This window comes from Macrotis lagotis, chromosome 4 (genome assembly GCF_037893015.1).
Source record: "Macrotis lagotis isolate mMagLag1 chromosome 4, bilby.v1.9.chrom.fasta, whole genome shotgun sequence".
Taxonomy (NCBI): Eukaryota; Metazoa; Chordata; class Mammalia; order Peramelemorphia; family Peramelidae; genus Macrotis; species Macrotis lagotis.
This window is the reverse complement of record NC_133661.1, coordinates 230,265,795-230,283,026: the sequence shown is the minus strand read 5'-3', so window position 1 is coordinate 230,283,026 and position 17,232 is coordinate 230,265,795. Positions and strand designations below refer to the sequence as shown.

At 35.7% G+C, this 17,232-nt stretch overlaps 1 protein-coding gene across 2 annotated transcripts in view; it reads right to left on the bottom strand.

The window, feature by feature from the left end:
- The window catches only part of GALC (galactosylceramidase), a 77,246-nt gene that overhangs the window by 18,377 nt on the left and 41,637 nt on the right, over nt 1-17,232 (bottom strand). For both annotated transcript variants that reach the window (XM_074235584.1, XM_074235585.1), the window contains exons 8-14: nt 16,364-16,519; nt 15,587-15,711; nt 11,969-12,096; nt 7,738-7,827; nt 5,989-6,081; nt 4,523-4,667; nt 2,261-2,441 (exon numbers count right to left, since the gene is read on the bottom strand). In XM_074235584.1, the coding sequence (XP_074091685.1) occupies nt 2,261-2,441; nt 4,523-4,667; nt 5,989-6,081; nt 7,738-7,827; nt 11,969-12,096; nt 15,587-15,711; nt 16,364-16,519 (918 nt within the window). The remainder of the gene's footprint in view (nt 1-2,260; nt 2,442-4,522; nt 4,668-5,988; nt 6,082-7,737; nt 7,828-11,968; nt 12,097-15,586; nt 15,712-16,363; nt 16,520-17,232) is intronic.

Here is a 17,232-nt window from a genome sequence, read left to right as displayed (position 1 = left end):
TCAGGAGGATCTGAGTTCAAATCTGTCCTCAGACACTTAACTACCTAGTTGTGTGACCTTAGACAAGTCACTTAACCCCACTGCCTTGCAAAAACAACAACAACAAAAAATGAAGTTAAGATAAGCAACTCCTAAGGAATTATCTGAGTATAAAGAAGTAGCACTTGACTGGATAAAGAAATCTGAATACTAGTTCTGCCAACTTAGCTCAATAATTTATCTAACTTCTCTGGGTTAGATACTATACTATAATAGAGTCTTGCCTAGTCTGAGTGTCTCCAGTCTCCCTTTCCAATCCAGTCTTTAAAGATCCTCTAATGTAACTCCTGTGCTCAGAAATCTTCAGTAGTTCCATACTGCCTAGAGGGTAACAAACTTTTCAGTCTACCATTTAAGAACCAATGTGGCTCCAACCCAGCCTTCCAGGCTTACTTTCCTTTATGCATTCTACAAAGCAACAAAATTTCCTTATCTTATCCTGCCCCCTTCTGCCTCTATGAATTGGTGCAGTGTATTCCAAGGCTAAAATACAGTCTCTCAATGTCTGGAACATGAAACATTTCCTATCTATCATCCTAATACAAAGATGCCGTCCTCTGAATGGCACTGAAATCCTACTCTGATAATCTGTGGTGATGCACAGGTGACCCTAGACTCTCAAAAGCTATGACAGTTGAATCTCAATCTCCAGAAGGTCCTCCTCTAGCTGGGAAAGCTTCAAGTACAGGGATGAACTGCATGTCATCCAAGACAGTCCTAGTCAGTCCATCCATCAGCCACAGCAAGAACTTACAGAGTATAGCACTGCTCATACACAGTATTCCAAAAGCTGGAATGCAGTTTTAGGTTAATAAATAAGTTAATAAAACTTTAAAACTGTATTCTAACTTTTGGAACACATTTTATTACCTCATTGATCCCCACAATAACACCATAACGTACATGTCCTTATTGCCAAGGATTGGCCACAGCTAGCTTGTTTTCCTGACTCCAAGACCACCCCTCAACCCACTGTATAACCTAACTACCCCACAAAATTGGAGTTTAATAAATGTTTATTAAGTGGACAGTAAATCTCAGTTATAACATTAGAAATCCAAATAATAGAAACTTAATAAATATTTTTCAGCTGAACAGAAAAAAACAAGTATTGGACCAAGCAAAGAGCTTGCAACTTTGGATCAAATTAGTGGCTTCAAATTGAATTCCTTTCCCAACCTGGAAATAGTAGCTTTTAATTCATTATTTATACTATTTTGGATAAACAACCTCAGAGTGTTTTTTGCTGGTAAAACTCCAACTTACTCCAACTGCAATAGCTTCCTCCAACTTCCTCCAACTTCCTAAAACAACTATTTCCAGGACTTAGCATAGTTATTGACACATAATAAAGACAAGAAATAAGTAATGCTTGCTGGGGGGCTAACAGAGTGATGGATTATATTGGTGTAAGGCATAAATAGGGCTTGACTCTAGGGACACAAAGGGATAAAGTCCTAGTAGGGCTGAGATATGAATGCATGCATATCAAAATCCAAGGAAGAACCATCCTTATCCCCTTTCATCTGGAAACACCTGGGACCAAAGAGGAGCAAATTCTGTTGTCAGAGTTTTAAGCTCTATTTCCTTACTCTTTAAGCTACATCTCTCTGATTTGATATTGCATTTGGTAGAGGAGAAGATAACTCTTGACTAAATTCGATGGGTTAAGTTCAGAGTTGTAGAAACAATTCAACTAGAAAAGCTGCTTTTGCCTCTTATTATTGCCACCTATTGGACAAGTGCAGTATTTTACCTTAAATCCCACAAAATGAATTTTCAAAACAATCCTAAAAATTCATCCAGCAGGTGGCAATCTGAGACCAAGAGCTACAAAATGTGACTTATAAAATCTAAAATATGTAACTTGCAAGTACATAAAAGTCCACTGTCAGATTCAGCAGAAGTAACATTTCGTTCTATCTGTTCATATTTCAAGTCAAAATGTTCCTATATCATTGTCCTGAAGAATTAGTAGAAAGAAAAGGAAGGGACTTGCAATTTTGTCATAAATGAATCAAAGGAGGGGAGAACTTAAGAGATCTTTGAAATTGTCTAATTTAACTTCTTCATTTCATAGATGAGGGAACTGAAGCCAAAGGAAATGTAGTCAAACAGACATTTAGCAGTCACTGCATAGTAACACAAGACTGATGTTGGAATTGCCTCAAAATGTACTATAGAGAGAGCAAGACAGTACCGGTAGACCCAATTTACTCACCAGTTATAATCTCCTATAATACTGATAGTCTGATCTGCATCAGCAGACCAAGTGATGGGTCGCTGAGTGATCACTTGGCGTAAGGTGAAGGTATGGTCTCCCTTCTCCTCAGTATTGGTGAAGCACTCAAATACTCCTGTCTGATCAGCAAAATTTGGAGCTTCACTAAAAGGTGGATTACCTGTTTTGAAAATAAGGGAATCAACATTTTGTGTACAATATTAAATACTTTGGATTTATATTTCCAGTCATTCACTTAAAAAAATCTTTCAATTAAAATAAGCCCTACATATATGTACAAAAATATAACATGTACATATCTACCTTGTATAGGTGCGCACATGTCTAGACACATGAGTATGTACACACACAAACTGATCAAGGCTTAAAATTCCATAACATTAAAGAGATATCAATTATTATCTTCTATGTAATGAAGTAAGTATATTAAATTTTACATAACAATTTTTATCTATTTTTTGAAATCACAAATTCTTTTCCTTTCTAGGAGACAATTGCCACAATTTGGTTCTAATGTCTTTCAAATGTACTTCTCCTAGTCCTTCTCTTTGTAAAAGTTTCAGGTTGCATCATATGATTTGTAGAAGGATCATAAAAAAACAAAAACAGTTGGAAACTTGGGTATTTTTTCACAAGTAAGAGCCTCTCTCGCTTGCTGAAGGCCACAAAAGAACAGTTCTAACATATTAATTTTTATGGAAATTTGTATTTGTCAAAGTCTTCACATACATTACATTATTTGAGTCTCAAAGCAATACTGTTTGAGATTTCAGGGTATACCTTTGAATTTTTAACTCATAGATTTAATAGCTAACTAACAATCCCATAAGTTTTAAATTCAATATCTCAGAATAGAGCCTCATGGCTTCAGAGATGAGAGTAAAAACAGATCTAGCAAAGCAGAACTTCTACAACATGAAAAATGTAAAACATCCAAATCTCACACACCTATTGATAGTCCATGGAAATCAATGAAAAGTTAAACTCTACCTACAAAAGTTGGGTTAATGGATTATTCCAAAGATTCAGAACCACTTTTTTTTTAGAAAGATAATCTAATCAAGCTGCTTCTAAGGGAGTTTCTCAATAGACAACCACTAAGCTTTCCTGAGCATTTGCAGACATCATAGTTGGGCTTCCATAATATATCCTAATGAAAATCATTAATGGGAATCCATTTTGCAACTAAGGACATGCTAGGCAAGGAGTCCAAAGGTACAGAATTTTCCCTCATGGCCTCACAACAGCCCTTGGGTGTATACCTTCAGTATCATCATTTATCCCACATATCCAAATCTTATCCTTTCTACTTTTACAATCCATGCCCATGGCCTTTTTTCTCTTACTACCTAATACTTGGGTTGGAGCCCTCATCACCTCTACCCTAGACTATTAGAATAGTCTTCTAACTGATCTCCTTGCCTTCAGTCTTTCTTCCAAAATTCACCATCCATTCATGCTCAAGGGATCTTGTTACATTATAGAACTGATCATGTCACATCCCCACTCAATACACTCCAGTGGCTCCCAATTTACTCCAGTATCAAATATAAAATCCAATGAAAGCTTTGTGTAAACTGGACCTTTCCTACCTTTCCCATTTTCTTAAGACTTTACTCCCCACCTCATGCACTACCATATCAATATTATAGACTGGCCTATTAGTTGTTCTTCCCATTCCAGTATTCCATGTCCCTTCTATCTGTATGTCTCTGAATTAGTCATTCCCTCATAGCCACAATGTTCTCCTGTCTTAGCTCTGCCTCTTAGACCTAGAACAGGAAACCTCTCCTAGTGTACTCACCACTTTGAGATGAATTACTATCTACTCTCATGTACACATTGTCTCCCCATTAGAATGTGAGCTCTTTGAGTGCAAAGACTATCTTTTATTGTGTCCTTAGCACTTTGACCACTGTCTGGCACATTAAAAAATACTTTTTAAATGATTTATTGCCAGTGACAGTAGGCAAGTCCCATAAAATCCCCTGCCATAAAATTCATGTGTCATCTAGTCAAACATCTATTCAAAGCTAAGAAGGTTGAAAGTCTTCAATGAAGGTTGGAAGTCTTTTTTGGAAGTCAATTTTACTCTTGCAAAGAGATTAAAAAATAACCTAGAGGACTAATCCATTTGTGATTGAGATTTTACACTGCATTCATGATGAAAATAAACTGGTATTTGACACATGATTTTAGTCTAAAAATAAAGATTATATTAATTTTTTAAAAAAGACTTACAAATATTGAAATCATCTTTATAGCTAGATGGAAATGGTTGTGATTTTGGAGGAATAGGATGACTGCCCTTCTGGCCTGTAGTAATAGTTGTTAAAGAATATACTTCATCTATACCCAATTTTAATGTGACTATGCCATTAGTAATCTGAAAGGAAAAGAGAAAACAATGGTTAAGTTCAAAGGGGGCTCCTATGTGGACAGGTTGAAATCAGAAAAGACTTCAGTAAGAACTTCCTAAGTGGCTCTGTAGGATTTCTTTGGAGGATTATGAAGAGCACAAAAAACCATCAGAGCTATTTTTCAGAGCAGACAAAAGAGAATCCTGCTTCAAGGAAAGTGAAGAAAGTAGCTGTGAATGAAAATGATAAATCACAAAGCATTTTATTCACAGCAATTCTGTAAAAGAAATGGTAGAAAAAATATCAAGTGATTTGATAATTAAGGAAGAAAGTGAACCACATAATGAGCAAGTGACTTGGCCAAGGTCAAATCAAAATTTTCTGGGACCAAGTCTGACATTCTTTTTTTCTATGTAATACACTGTGTTCTCTTTGTGCGTGCATGTGTATGTGTGTATGTGTGTGTATGACTATACACAAAGAGATAGAAAGCAAAAATCTCCATCCCTCCCTCCCTTTTTTCTTCCCCCTTGTCTCTGTAGTCTGTTCCTCCCTCCCCCTCCCCTTCCTCCCACTCTCTCTCTACATTCTGCACCTCTCTTCTGTCTCTCCTTCTCTCCCTCTCCCCCTCTATTCCCACCCTCTCTCCTCCTTCCTGTCTCCTGCCTGCCCCTTTTCCTCTCTTTCACACACATTCTCTCTCCTCAACTCTCCTCCTCTCTTCCCTTCCAGAACCTGTCACTTCTATTTGCTTTATGACTATATTTATCTTTATGACTCCACTAAGGTGGAAAAGACCATAAAAGCTATTGTTTACTCAAAATGTATTAATTTAAATATTTCATACCTATCATAGATATAAGTACATAACATGATGGTCATATTCATGATAGGTGTGTTTTTATGTGTTATAGTACATGTTAGAGTATTCTGGATCTCTTTTTAGAATGCATAAAAATAATTTATGCCCATTTCATGAGACCTAGAGCAAAATTTTACTATTTTAAAGTGATAAATTATTAGTCGACACTACATTTTCATGCCAAATCCCATGTTCATAACACAAACCTGGATTAAGATTGCTACCATAGAAAAACCAATTTATTTTATGAGAATTACCTTTACAAGCTTATTTTTAGGTATTCACTATGTATGCACTATGCTTTACATGCAGAGGACAATGCTAAGACTAATAACTAAAATAGTCTCTGGCAACAGAGAAAGCAGGTGAGATTCAAAATGACAAAATAGTTTGCTTGGAATAGGAAGAAAACACAAAGCTACTGCCTCAAAGACTTATGTACCTTAAAAGAGTTTTGTTTTCTATAAAATATGTCCAGTTCCTACCTTTACAGGAGGTAGTTGCTTGAATAAGACAGAACTATTCCCAGTTTTGCTCCCGAGTTTGGAATACCATACCTGTAGCATTTTTAATTCTTTCTGGGAAGAGAAAAAGATCAACAAAAGGGTAGGCCAGCCTTATAATTTTCAAATAAGTAATAATGAAAGATATGCAAAGCCAAAACATACTAAAATTTACCAGTCACCTTCAACTTTGAGGGAAGAATATGATTTTTCTTTTCTTCATTGCATTTCTTCCCAACTTCAAAAAAAAGATAACACTCAACCTCTAATGATACAGTCAAAATTGGGGCAGCTAAGTGGCGCAGTGAATAGAACACCAGTCCTGGAGTCAAGGACCTGAGTTCAAATCCAGCCTCAGACACTTAATAATTGCCTAGTTGTGTGACTTTGGGCAAGTCACTTAATCCTATTTCCTTGCAAAAACCAAAAACCAAAAGCAAAAACAGAGTCAAAGTAACCCTAAAAGGTAGGATTTGATATAGTCAGTTTTCATCAGTATAATATAAATAGTTGGTATTCACAGAGATACTAGACTTTATCTGGGATGCTAAGATTTAGATACCTATTTCTGAGGGATTTTGTAAATAAAGCAACTTCTTTTGACAACAGTGGTTATGAAAGAGCTAATTTAAATCATTTTGAATCTCTGGGAGTAGCATAGCTTAAGTAATTTTTTGCCTTTCAGACCAGAAAGAAACATGAGAAAGGACAAGTAACTAACTCCTTTATTCAATGTTACCACTTATAAGGAGTTTAGGTTTTCCATTTTCTATAGGAAGAATATGAAATTCTAGCTATCACTGAGAAAGTAAGGGTCAAGGTTAAATAAATTTCATTCAGGGGCAGCTAGATGGCGCAGTAGATAGAGCACCAGCCCTGAAGTCAGTAGTACCTGACTTCAAATGCCGCCTCCAACACTTAATAATTACCTAGCTGTGTGGCCTTGGGCAAGCCACTTAACCCCATTGCCTTGCAAAAAAACCTCAAAAAAAATTTCATTCATAGATGTTTCATGCACAATCCTATTAATATAAAGTAGCCTTTTACATTCTCATTAACCAAGAGTTTGCTGATGCCAACAGCCATGCAGTTATGCCAAGATGTAAGTTTATGAAATCCAATGATGTTGTAAACCCACTTCCCTTTCAAATCTCATGTCTCACACTGCAAAATAATAGCAAAATATACATGGGGAATTTAGAAAAATAAGTTTGAATTACCTAAGTAAATACATTATTTTTTTATAAAGATAAAAGAATTTAGTATATTCTAGGACAAAACACACATACACACACACACACACACACACACACACACACACACACACACACACACACACCTGGAATAGAATATTTAGTATCTTGCTAAAATGCCCATGTAAAAAAGTTGAGTTCTAAGTTGTTATATATGCTTCACTTAAATTTCTGTAGAAAAATATCAGTCTGAGAAACACTGATGTTTTCAGTGTTTAAATGCAGTACTTTGTAGAAACTATATTACTATCTCTTCTTATATATAGTTCTCAGAATAACCTTTCATGAAAGGGTTCATCATAAGCAATTAATGATAATTACAAAAAACTTCAAAGCACATAACCTTGAAATTCCTCTGGAATTACAAAAGATATTCTCTACCCTAAGCCTCTCTGCAAGCTGACTAATATCAGTCAGTCAAGAGATAATGAATGATCTTTAACACATTTTTCCTATTATTACATGTATATATACTTACAAAGGCTCCATTAAGAGAGAAATTTGCAATTTGGTCAGACACTGTGAAGAAAGGAAGAGGTGGCCTTATGCATTTTGAATGCTCATGAGACTGAAAAAAATCAAAACAATCCCAAAAGATTTAAATTAGCTAGAAATTCCTTATTTAAAAAAATTAGTGCTGACACTTGTGTGACATTTTAAGATTTATTATATTCTACATGTTATTCCTCTTAATCATCATAACCATTATGTACCATATATACCATCATAACCATTAGGTACCATAACTATTAGTAACTCCTTCAATAGATGAGAAAACTGGGGCTTAGAAGCTAAGTAACTTTCCTATTGTCCCACAGTTAGTCAGTGTCAAAAAATGGATTATTTGACTATCATTACAGTTCTATTTCCATTATACCATGCTGTCTTTGTTGCTATACTTTATAAAGGAGTGGGGAGAAATAATTAAATATTACATTTTTCAAATCTTAGGATGTCACAAATTTAACTGTCAAAACAAATTCAACTGAAAAACAAATTTCATTAATCTTCCATGGACTCATATGTCAACTGCTTTAGAATAAGGTTCAATGATAATTTTTATGAAAAAGATGAAAAAAGTTAATTCCTAATTATATGTATATATATTTGAAATATAGATTAATTTTCATTTTTAACAGATAGTGCCTTATCTTTTTCAAGTAGATATATGGTCAGAAAAAATGTCTAATAGAGTAAATCTTTCATTTGAGTTAAATAAATTTTACGAATTGTCTGTCTTGGGTGATATATTCGTTTTTGTTAAACTGCTTTTCTCCCTCTCTCTCTCTCCACTTGACTTCTTTGTGAAACAGCTAGGGTACCAGTGTCACTGGATGGAATAGTTTGTGGAAGGGAGTAAGGTATAAGAAAACCCAGAAAGGAAAGAGACACCTACATTATGAAGGCTTTGAAAATCATATAGAGCGTTTTGTATTTGTTCTAGGAGGGAATAGGGAGCACTGGAATCTACTAAGTTAAGTAGACAGAAGTAATATGGTCAGAACTGCACTTTAGGAAAATCACTTTAAAGGCTTAATGGAGGACAGACTGAAGGCAAGCAAAACTTGAAGCAAACAGATCTAATGGCCCACTAATAGGCTATTGAAATAATCCAAGGATGAGGTAAGGAAGGCGCTGTACCAGAGTTGTGGCAGTATCAGAGGAAAGAAGATTTCTATTATTCCATCCTACTCTTAAGATAGTGCCAAGGTGAAATCAATGAGTCTTAGTAGCTTGGAGAGAGATAATGAAGAGTCCACAATGACTCCGAGGTTTACAACCTAGGGGACTAGAAGGATGATGCTGCCCTATACAATAATAAGGAATGTAGGAGGGGGAAGGAAGGATATGAGTTTAAGATGTCTACTGGAAATCTGGCATAGGATGTCTGAAAGATAGTTGGAGATGCAATACTGTAAGTCAGGAAAGAGGTCAGGGCCAGACAAGTAGATCTGAGAATCATCAACCTGATGTGGAGTGAATTGATAAAGGGTACCCTGGAGGGGGGGGGACTAGCAAGGATCAGTGGGGGTTCATATGTCAGTGAAGAAATCACACTGCTCCCTGATCCAGGATTTTTAAGGAAAGTCAAAAATTTTAATTTACAGGGTTATCTCAAAAAATTACAAGCTAATTCGTAGAGTTGTTTAAGATGCAACAAGGTAAAGAAAGCAGGTTTTTGATAGATAGTGAAGTAAAGAAAAGAAAGGGCAGCAACAGCAGCAACAGTGGCAGCAGCAGTCATGAGTAAGAGTAAAGTTCAGAAAAGAAGGGGCAATGGCAGCAGCTGCCATGAGGGGGTGGAAGAAGGAGGAGCCTGAAGAAGTGGAATACAGGGCTGTCAGCAGAGAGTAAGTGAGGTTAGCATGGAGAAGAGCTTTTATGTGGTCCAGCCCCTCCATCAGGCTGGGAGGTGTCAGGGGAAGGAGGCAGGGAGTGACTATACCTGGGAGTGACAAGTCAAGCATACACCTGTATAGCTATGTGCTACAAGGTTGAAGGAGTAGGGGTAAGTCAAGGTAGAGAGAGAATAACAGATAACATCAAGGTATTTTGAAATAGAGAACAGGAAAGGGGGAGTTCACAGCAAATAGCCTCAATTTTTTCTCAATAAAGTATATTGTTCTTTTGTCTCTACTCTCTTCTCTTCTCTATGCAATTCACACAAATCTACTCAAACTTTTCTAAAATTTTTATATGGCTCAGGAATAATTCATTACATTTAAACATGGTAAATTATTTATCTACTTTCCAGTCAATGAGAATATATTTTTGCTTCTAGCTTTTTATTATCAATAATGACTATGTAAATTTTTTCTATGTTAAGTAGTTGGTGTATATAATCTTCTCAATATAAGATAATAGAAGTAGACATTGACAAATTAGAGGATTCAAAGATGGAAAAGATATTAAAAGTCATGTCATATAGGACTGAAAAGACAATGAGAATGTTTGGGCTGGAGAAAAATAGTAGCTGCCATCAAATAGCTTCCTTCAAATCCCAAATAGAAAAAAAATGTATTGTCACATATACTGCTACTTCACCCCAGGCGGCAAGAGGAAATGGCAGAAGTTGGGAAGTTGCAGAGAAGCAAATTTAAGCTTTGTTTAAGGGTAAAACTTTCTAACAAAGTGAAATGGAGTCCCTCAAGAAGTAGTCAGTTCTGAGGAAGAAAATTTTACCAAAAAATATTGCAAATTATCTTTACTTATATCCTTATATGGGAAAAAATATTTTTTTAAGAAAAGAATTAGTAAATACCCCCTCAATGGAGGTTTTCAAACAAAGACTGGATGACTGATTATCATGACATTTAATAAAGGATCTTTGGTCAAGTAGGAGTTCTGTGTCACACCATACATACACCCTGAGTTCCCTCCCATCTCTGAGATTCGTAAAGTCTGCGGAGCAGCATAAAATACTTTCTCATTCCCCACCCCCACCATAAGCAATCCAAAGTCTGTCCATTTCTCCTTTGTAACACACCTCCCACACTCCCCCTACTCTCTCCTGACACTGCCCTCATGCTAATGCAGCCCTCATTACCACACACCTACATTACTGCAAGAGCCTACAGATTATTTTCTGCCTCATCATCCTTTACCTCAGGTCTGACTAATCCACCCACTACTCAGTAGACTCCAAAGGTTTCCTATCTCCTACAAAATCAAATATTAAGTCCTCTGGCATTCAAAGTCCTTCACAACATGCCCCTCCCTACATTTCTTGACTTCTTAACACTTCCTTCCATGGAATATTCTAGATCCAGTGACACTGGCCTCTTTGCTGTTCCTCATTCAAGACCTTCCATCTCCTAAGTCTATTATATACCATTAATGTCATCCAAAACCAAATATAAAATTTGACTGCTTTTTTCTCTGTAATAACAAATATGAATCCCCCCCCCTTTTTTATCAATGGTTATTGTTTGGAGTCAGATATCCTGGATGGGAAAATTCACATGCTTTGTGGAGGAGGTCTTTAGCACAAAGGCCTTGATTTGGAGGGGACACTCCTCTGAAAGCAATCTCTGATAGCAACCCTCTGCCACCAACAATGAAGCATATCCTGAGTGGAGGACCACTCCCTTGATTGACAGGCTGAGAAACAGCTTAATCAGGTTCTATCTTCAGATTGCAGAATCCTATAAATGTCATTTCCCAGAACCCCTTTTTGAGTTGGTTTCCTAGCCAGGTCCTACACATTCAGGCATAATCCAAGATTAGAGAAGCCAATATGCTAACTTAATTCCATTTGTCCCTTATTAGATCAAACTCTGGAGGTTAATACATTAATTTAATTCTTTATTAATCAATCTCAAAGAGGTTGTTAATACTTAGGAAATTCTATAGGAGTAGAGAGAATGGAAGCCCTGAGACAGGGTGGGAGTAAGTCAGAGAACACTTCATCTTACAGGCAAAAACTAAGCTGATTATTAAAAGGAAAGGTAGAATTTAAATTAGTGGAGAGGAAGGATATTCCAGCAAGATGGGTAAGATATGAAGCAAAGTATAGGGCAGGAAAGTGTAAATTTAGAGCATAATAACAAAAAGCCAAAGAAAAAGGAGATGTAAATAAAGAAAACCATCCTAGAAACATTTCAACTACTGTAGGAAACAAAGTTACATAACAAAAATACCTTAATTTTTGTAAATACTGACCCTCTCTACTGCAACCAGTTAAATTAAATCAGCTTTAAAAATCTTACCATGGTTTCAATGATAATAGTGAGGTTATTTAAGCCATCAGTGAGAGCCACATAGCTTCCACCTTTATGTAAATGGCCAGCTGCTTTCAAGTATCGCCATCCTGGTTGAGCAAACTGAGTTGTATGAGCTGTGAAAAGGTAGAAAGAGATAAAAAAATAAGAGTTCAAGGTTCATTTCAGAAAAGACATGAGAATCATTCTGTGTTAATTATATTTTTGTCCTCATTTAATTGATTCTCTACTTGTATAGAAATCAACTGTCAAAAATCTTATTTCAGCTTACTAAACAAAAGCAATTAGCAATTCATTTCAATTAAATTTTGCTATACTCTTTATCACATGACTGGAGCTATCCCTAGCAAGCCATTATGCCCCACCCTAGACACAGCCACTGCAGTACCTGGATCTTAGGGTAAGGGAATCAAAGTCCATTTTTGTATGCCCAGTATCTAACAGTTTCAGAGAAGGTACTTAATAAAATCTTGCTAATTATAAGAAAAATTAAACCCGAAGAGGTAATCTCAACAAAGTCACCCTGCTAATAAGTAGATTTGATTTAAATTAAGAAAGGATCAGTTAAACCAATCTCAACACTTTAAAGATGAGGAAATTAAAGTCAAGAAAATTTAAGTGATTAGCCCAACTTTATACAGGCAGTAGTCAGTAACAGATGCAAAAGTTCTGATCCTCTGAGTAAATTTAATCATCTTTATCTGTCTAAAATCCAAGTATTTTGACACCTACTTAATTTCTGCATTGTTTCAATAATACCCATCTGTTTTGTTTACACCTCTAATCTAGAGCTCAGACAAAGGATAAAGGTATTTAGTGTGGTAGTGTGGTACAATGTAAAGGGTAACCATAGCTGGAACATGTCCACATACATGTGTGAATATAATGTGAAACTTAAATGGTGCATCTAAAAGAAAGTTAATTAGATGTTACTTTTGATGCTGCAACACTGAGATCTATAGTTTTAAAAAGAAGACTCTACCTAAGGCATAGAAAGTAGTGGAAATACTGGGCAGAAAACAAATAATTAACTTTTTCCATTCTGATTTTCTCCTTGAAAAGCATATTTTGTGTAATATTATAATTTTCTTAATATCTCCCCTCTACACTGCCCTTGGGTTGATAAAGACTATCTCACTACTCTGTGTCTGATCAGAAATTTCCTATCATATACCCTTCATCCTGTACAATTTGTCAAAAGGGGTCATACCCCAGATGTGGACCAGAACTGTCTGGTCCACTGAGCCACACACAGAATGCTGAGATAACCAAGGTTGTCCCAACAATGAGCCAACTATTGTTGACTACTTCTGACATGATTCCCTGAACCACACAGAAAGCAGCCCTCCCCGATTCTCCTCTCCCCCCCCCTCAACCCTTTCTTGTGTTTCCATTTTAAAGTTATGCTTATCTTTCCACATGTAAGTTCTTAGAACTCAGTCCATTTGGAGAAGTTAATAGTATAAACCAACTTTAACATCCCTCATATCTCTGGGATCACTGTCTCTGTGAATTCTTTACACTGCTCAAAAATTCAAAGTCCACCACTACCACTGAGCGAAAGGGTAGAATAGATGAAATTAGAGATGAAATGTATGAGCTGTTTGTCTTCTCTGGTGAAGGCTTGGACAGTGAGTGCTCCCTCCCTCCGGAAATGATCTCTGAATAAATATGTGCAAATGACAGTGTATGTGTATATGAAGGTTCATATACATACATACATCCAACAAATGTGTGTGTGTGTGTGTATCCAGATCTAATTACTCTAGATAACTCCAGTCAAAAATCCAATAAGCATCACAAAATTCAAAATGTTTACAATGGAATTCATTGTTTCTCCTCCTAAATCCATTCTCCAAATTTTATTATTTCTATTGAAATATACATCCTCCAAGTCAACCAAATTTACAAGTTTAGAGTAATCTTTGACTTTTCCCCCTCCTCACACACAATTCAATAAGGTATCAAGGATTGTCAAGTGTACCTCTCCAGTAATTCTGCTATCTGTCCCTTTATCTTCACTCACACTGCCACTGCTCACTACAAACACCTTCTTGATCTCCTAGCTTCTAGACTCTCCCCTCTCTGATTCATTTTCCACATAACTACTAAAATAATCTTCCTACAGCACTGTTCTGGTTCTAACATGTTCCTTCCCAAAAAGCTCTTTGGTTTCCTATTCATTAATCTCCAGGATAAAAGGGACATTACTTAGGTTAGTATTTAAAGCCTTCATAGTCTACCTCCAACCAAATACTGACATTTCCAGACAGTTCTATGTATCAAACAGGGTTATTTTCTATTCCCTGAACTTTCAGTTCTATCTCCCACCTCTGAACCTTTGTAGAGTCTGCTCCCAATACCTGGAATATATTTCTTCTCACATCTGCCTCTTAAACTTCCTGCTTTCTTCAAGGCTCAGTTCAGGTGCCATCCCCTGAAAAATCTTTACTGAGCCCCTAGGTGGCAACACTCTTCTCCATGATTATCTTACTTTTTTATTTGTATAAGGATGTATATAGAATATAAATTTCTTCATTTAAAAAGTTATTTTTTCATTTCATCTTTTTGTATAATACTTAATGACAGCTTATTGAATTTGATTGTTGAGTGATTTTCCCCTATGTTACCATACCATATTTAACAACTAAAACAGCAATTTAATATGAGAAGAATGAATGACAAAAATGTAACTTGCAGAGTACTGAATTGGTTTTTTAAAAAAAATTAAGTTCTGTTCATCTAAAAAGAGAATATTTAAAATATAATGTCCAGTAGTATACTGGTCCCTAAATTAATCAGAGAACAAGAAATAACTAACCTACTAATTATTCATAGTCCTTAGTCTAATCTGAAACTTAAAGTTCAACTCCTACTGTTAATAGAATTTCATATCATTCAACAATTTAATGAGATTTCTTCACTTTCAAAGTCAATATTGCTAGTGCTACAAACTTAACTTTTATCAAGTTTTTCCTTCTTTATGAATGGCAGACCACTTTGAATTAACACATAATCTTTGAATTAAAAATAATATAATTATTAAACTAAAATTTAAAAATAACTTTAATTTCTAACTTCTCTTAATTCTTTTTTTTTAGGTTTGTTTTTTGGGGGGTTTTTTGCAAGGCAATGGGTCACACAGGGTCACACAGCTAGGTAATTATTAAGTGTCTGAGGCCGGATTTGAACTCAGGTACTCCTGACTCCAGGGCCAGTGCTCTATCCACTGTGCCACCTAGCTGCCCCTCTTAATTCTTAAGAAAGAATGATTCAAATAAAATTGTGCTTGTGACAGGCATCTATTCAAAGTGGGGAGTTGGCTAGATTTTCTAATGGAAGAATAATAGGAAAGAGAGGCAAAAAGATAAAAAGGGATAGAGAGATTGTGATCTACACCAGTACAGAGAATGAGAACCTATTTTGACAAAATTGATATGACAGCAAGCCTATTCTACAAAGGACTATTTTAATTGACTGAATGTAGCACTTATATAAAATCTTTGCAATAAAACATATTTCTTTGATTGAATTGTTATGTTTATTCTAAATATACTGCATTTTTTTCTCTTTAAGGAGGATTATAGGGAGGAATTTGATGCTTACCTGTAATCCAGATAGGACTTTGTACAGTATAATGCCCACTCCAGGGTTCCTGAGCGGTCATCAATCCATCTCTCCCAAAAGGTAGTTGAGGATAGTAACTAGCCACCAAGTTCCAAGCAATTGTGCTGAAAAATTGGTTTTGCAAATCAAAAAGACCAAGATTACTTTATGATATGATTTTGATTTGTAGAAGTTGAAAGTTTCCCAACCCCCATAGTGTCCTTCTCAAAGAAAAAAAAGCAAATCTAAAACATATAACCAAAAATGTTCTTCCCTTGCTTCTGATACTTCTCACTGAACAAGAGTTAATTTATACATTTTTAGATTTTATTTTTTGAGCTGCTAATTTATACTAAATTATAAATCACTTATATCCAAGTATGCTAGTAAAAGTTTAACAAGCAGCTTTCCAGGAAAAAAATTGTCAACACACATTTAACATTTAATCTGGGCAGCTAGGTGGCAGAATGGATAGATTACCAGCCCTGGACTGAGCAGGACCTGAGATCAAATCTGATCTCAGATACTAAATAATTACCTAGCTATGTGACCTTGAGCAAGTCACTTAACCCCATTGCCTTGCAAAAAAAAAAGTTTAATCTGCATTAATATTTTCTCCATGACTTTCTTAAGTTATTCACAAAACAGTAAGTCAAGCCCTGATTTGTAGTGTCTAGCAATTTCCAAGGTATAACAGTGAACTCTCCCATTATTTGAGCTAGTTCCAGCACACCCCAATATGGTTAATTAAGTGAACTGTTATAAAAATGTGCTCACGCGGTCATGTAGCCATTCACATAATTCTGATTCAAGATGCGGGCCCAGCAGCCTCCACCCTCTTCATTATTGAAAGTGCTATAATCTTCTGAAGACCAAAGTATTTTGTTGGTCTTCAGGGCTTCAGGTGCAGTGAAGGTTCCAGGATAATGAGCCCTAGGACAAAAATATAGGGGGGAAAATGAGCAAAGACTTTCTAAATATTAAAGTTCGCTCCTTAGTTTTCCTTTTCAAAACAAAGTGTGAGAAGTTTGAGAGTTACAAAATAAGCACAACTATGTTTATTTAAAGAACACTGGAACTCTTGACAACCTAAATTATGAATTAACTAAAACAGTAAAATTTCAAATATTCAGAACCCTTGTAGAATGAGTCATTCTGGAGAGCTAAATACCCTAGACAGCTAAGGACTAATTCTTTAATCAAAGTCCAAATTTTTATTTTTCCTTTAATAAAAAGTCTGTAAAAATGTACTTCATACATACCTTAATTCTAATCAAGATAATTTCACAATAACATCATTAAAAGATTATTATTAAACTCTACAGAATCATAAAACCCTAAAGCAACCCTAAAGCAAGCTTGGACAATCACTTAAGACCCATTGTGTCTATCAATCTAATTTCCTCCTGTAATTGTTTTACCCAATACTGTGCTCTTATGAAACCAATTTATTTCAACAAATATTAAGGATTTTGTACATGTAAGGAGCTAGGCAAACACAGTAACACAAGGATAACAAAAATGACATAATCCCTGTCCTCACAGAATTTCTTCCACTTTCCTTCCCTAGCTCAAGGAGGAGTACTGCAGATACACAAAAATAATGCAAGCACAGTGTAATCTAAACAAAAGGCAAAATAAAATAA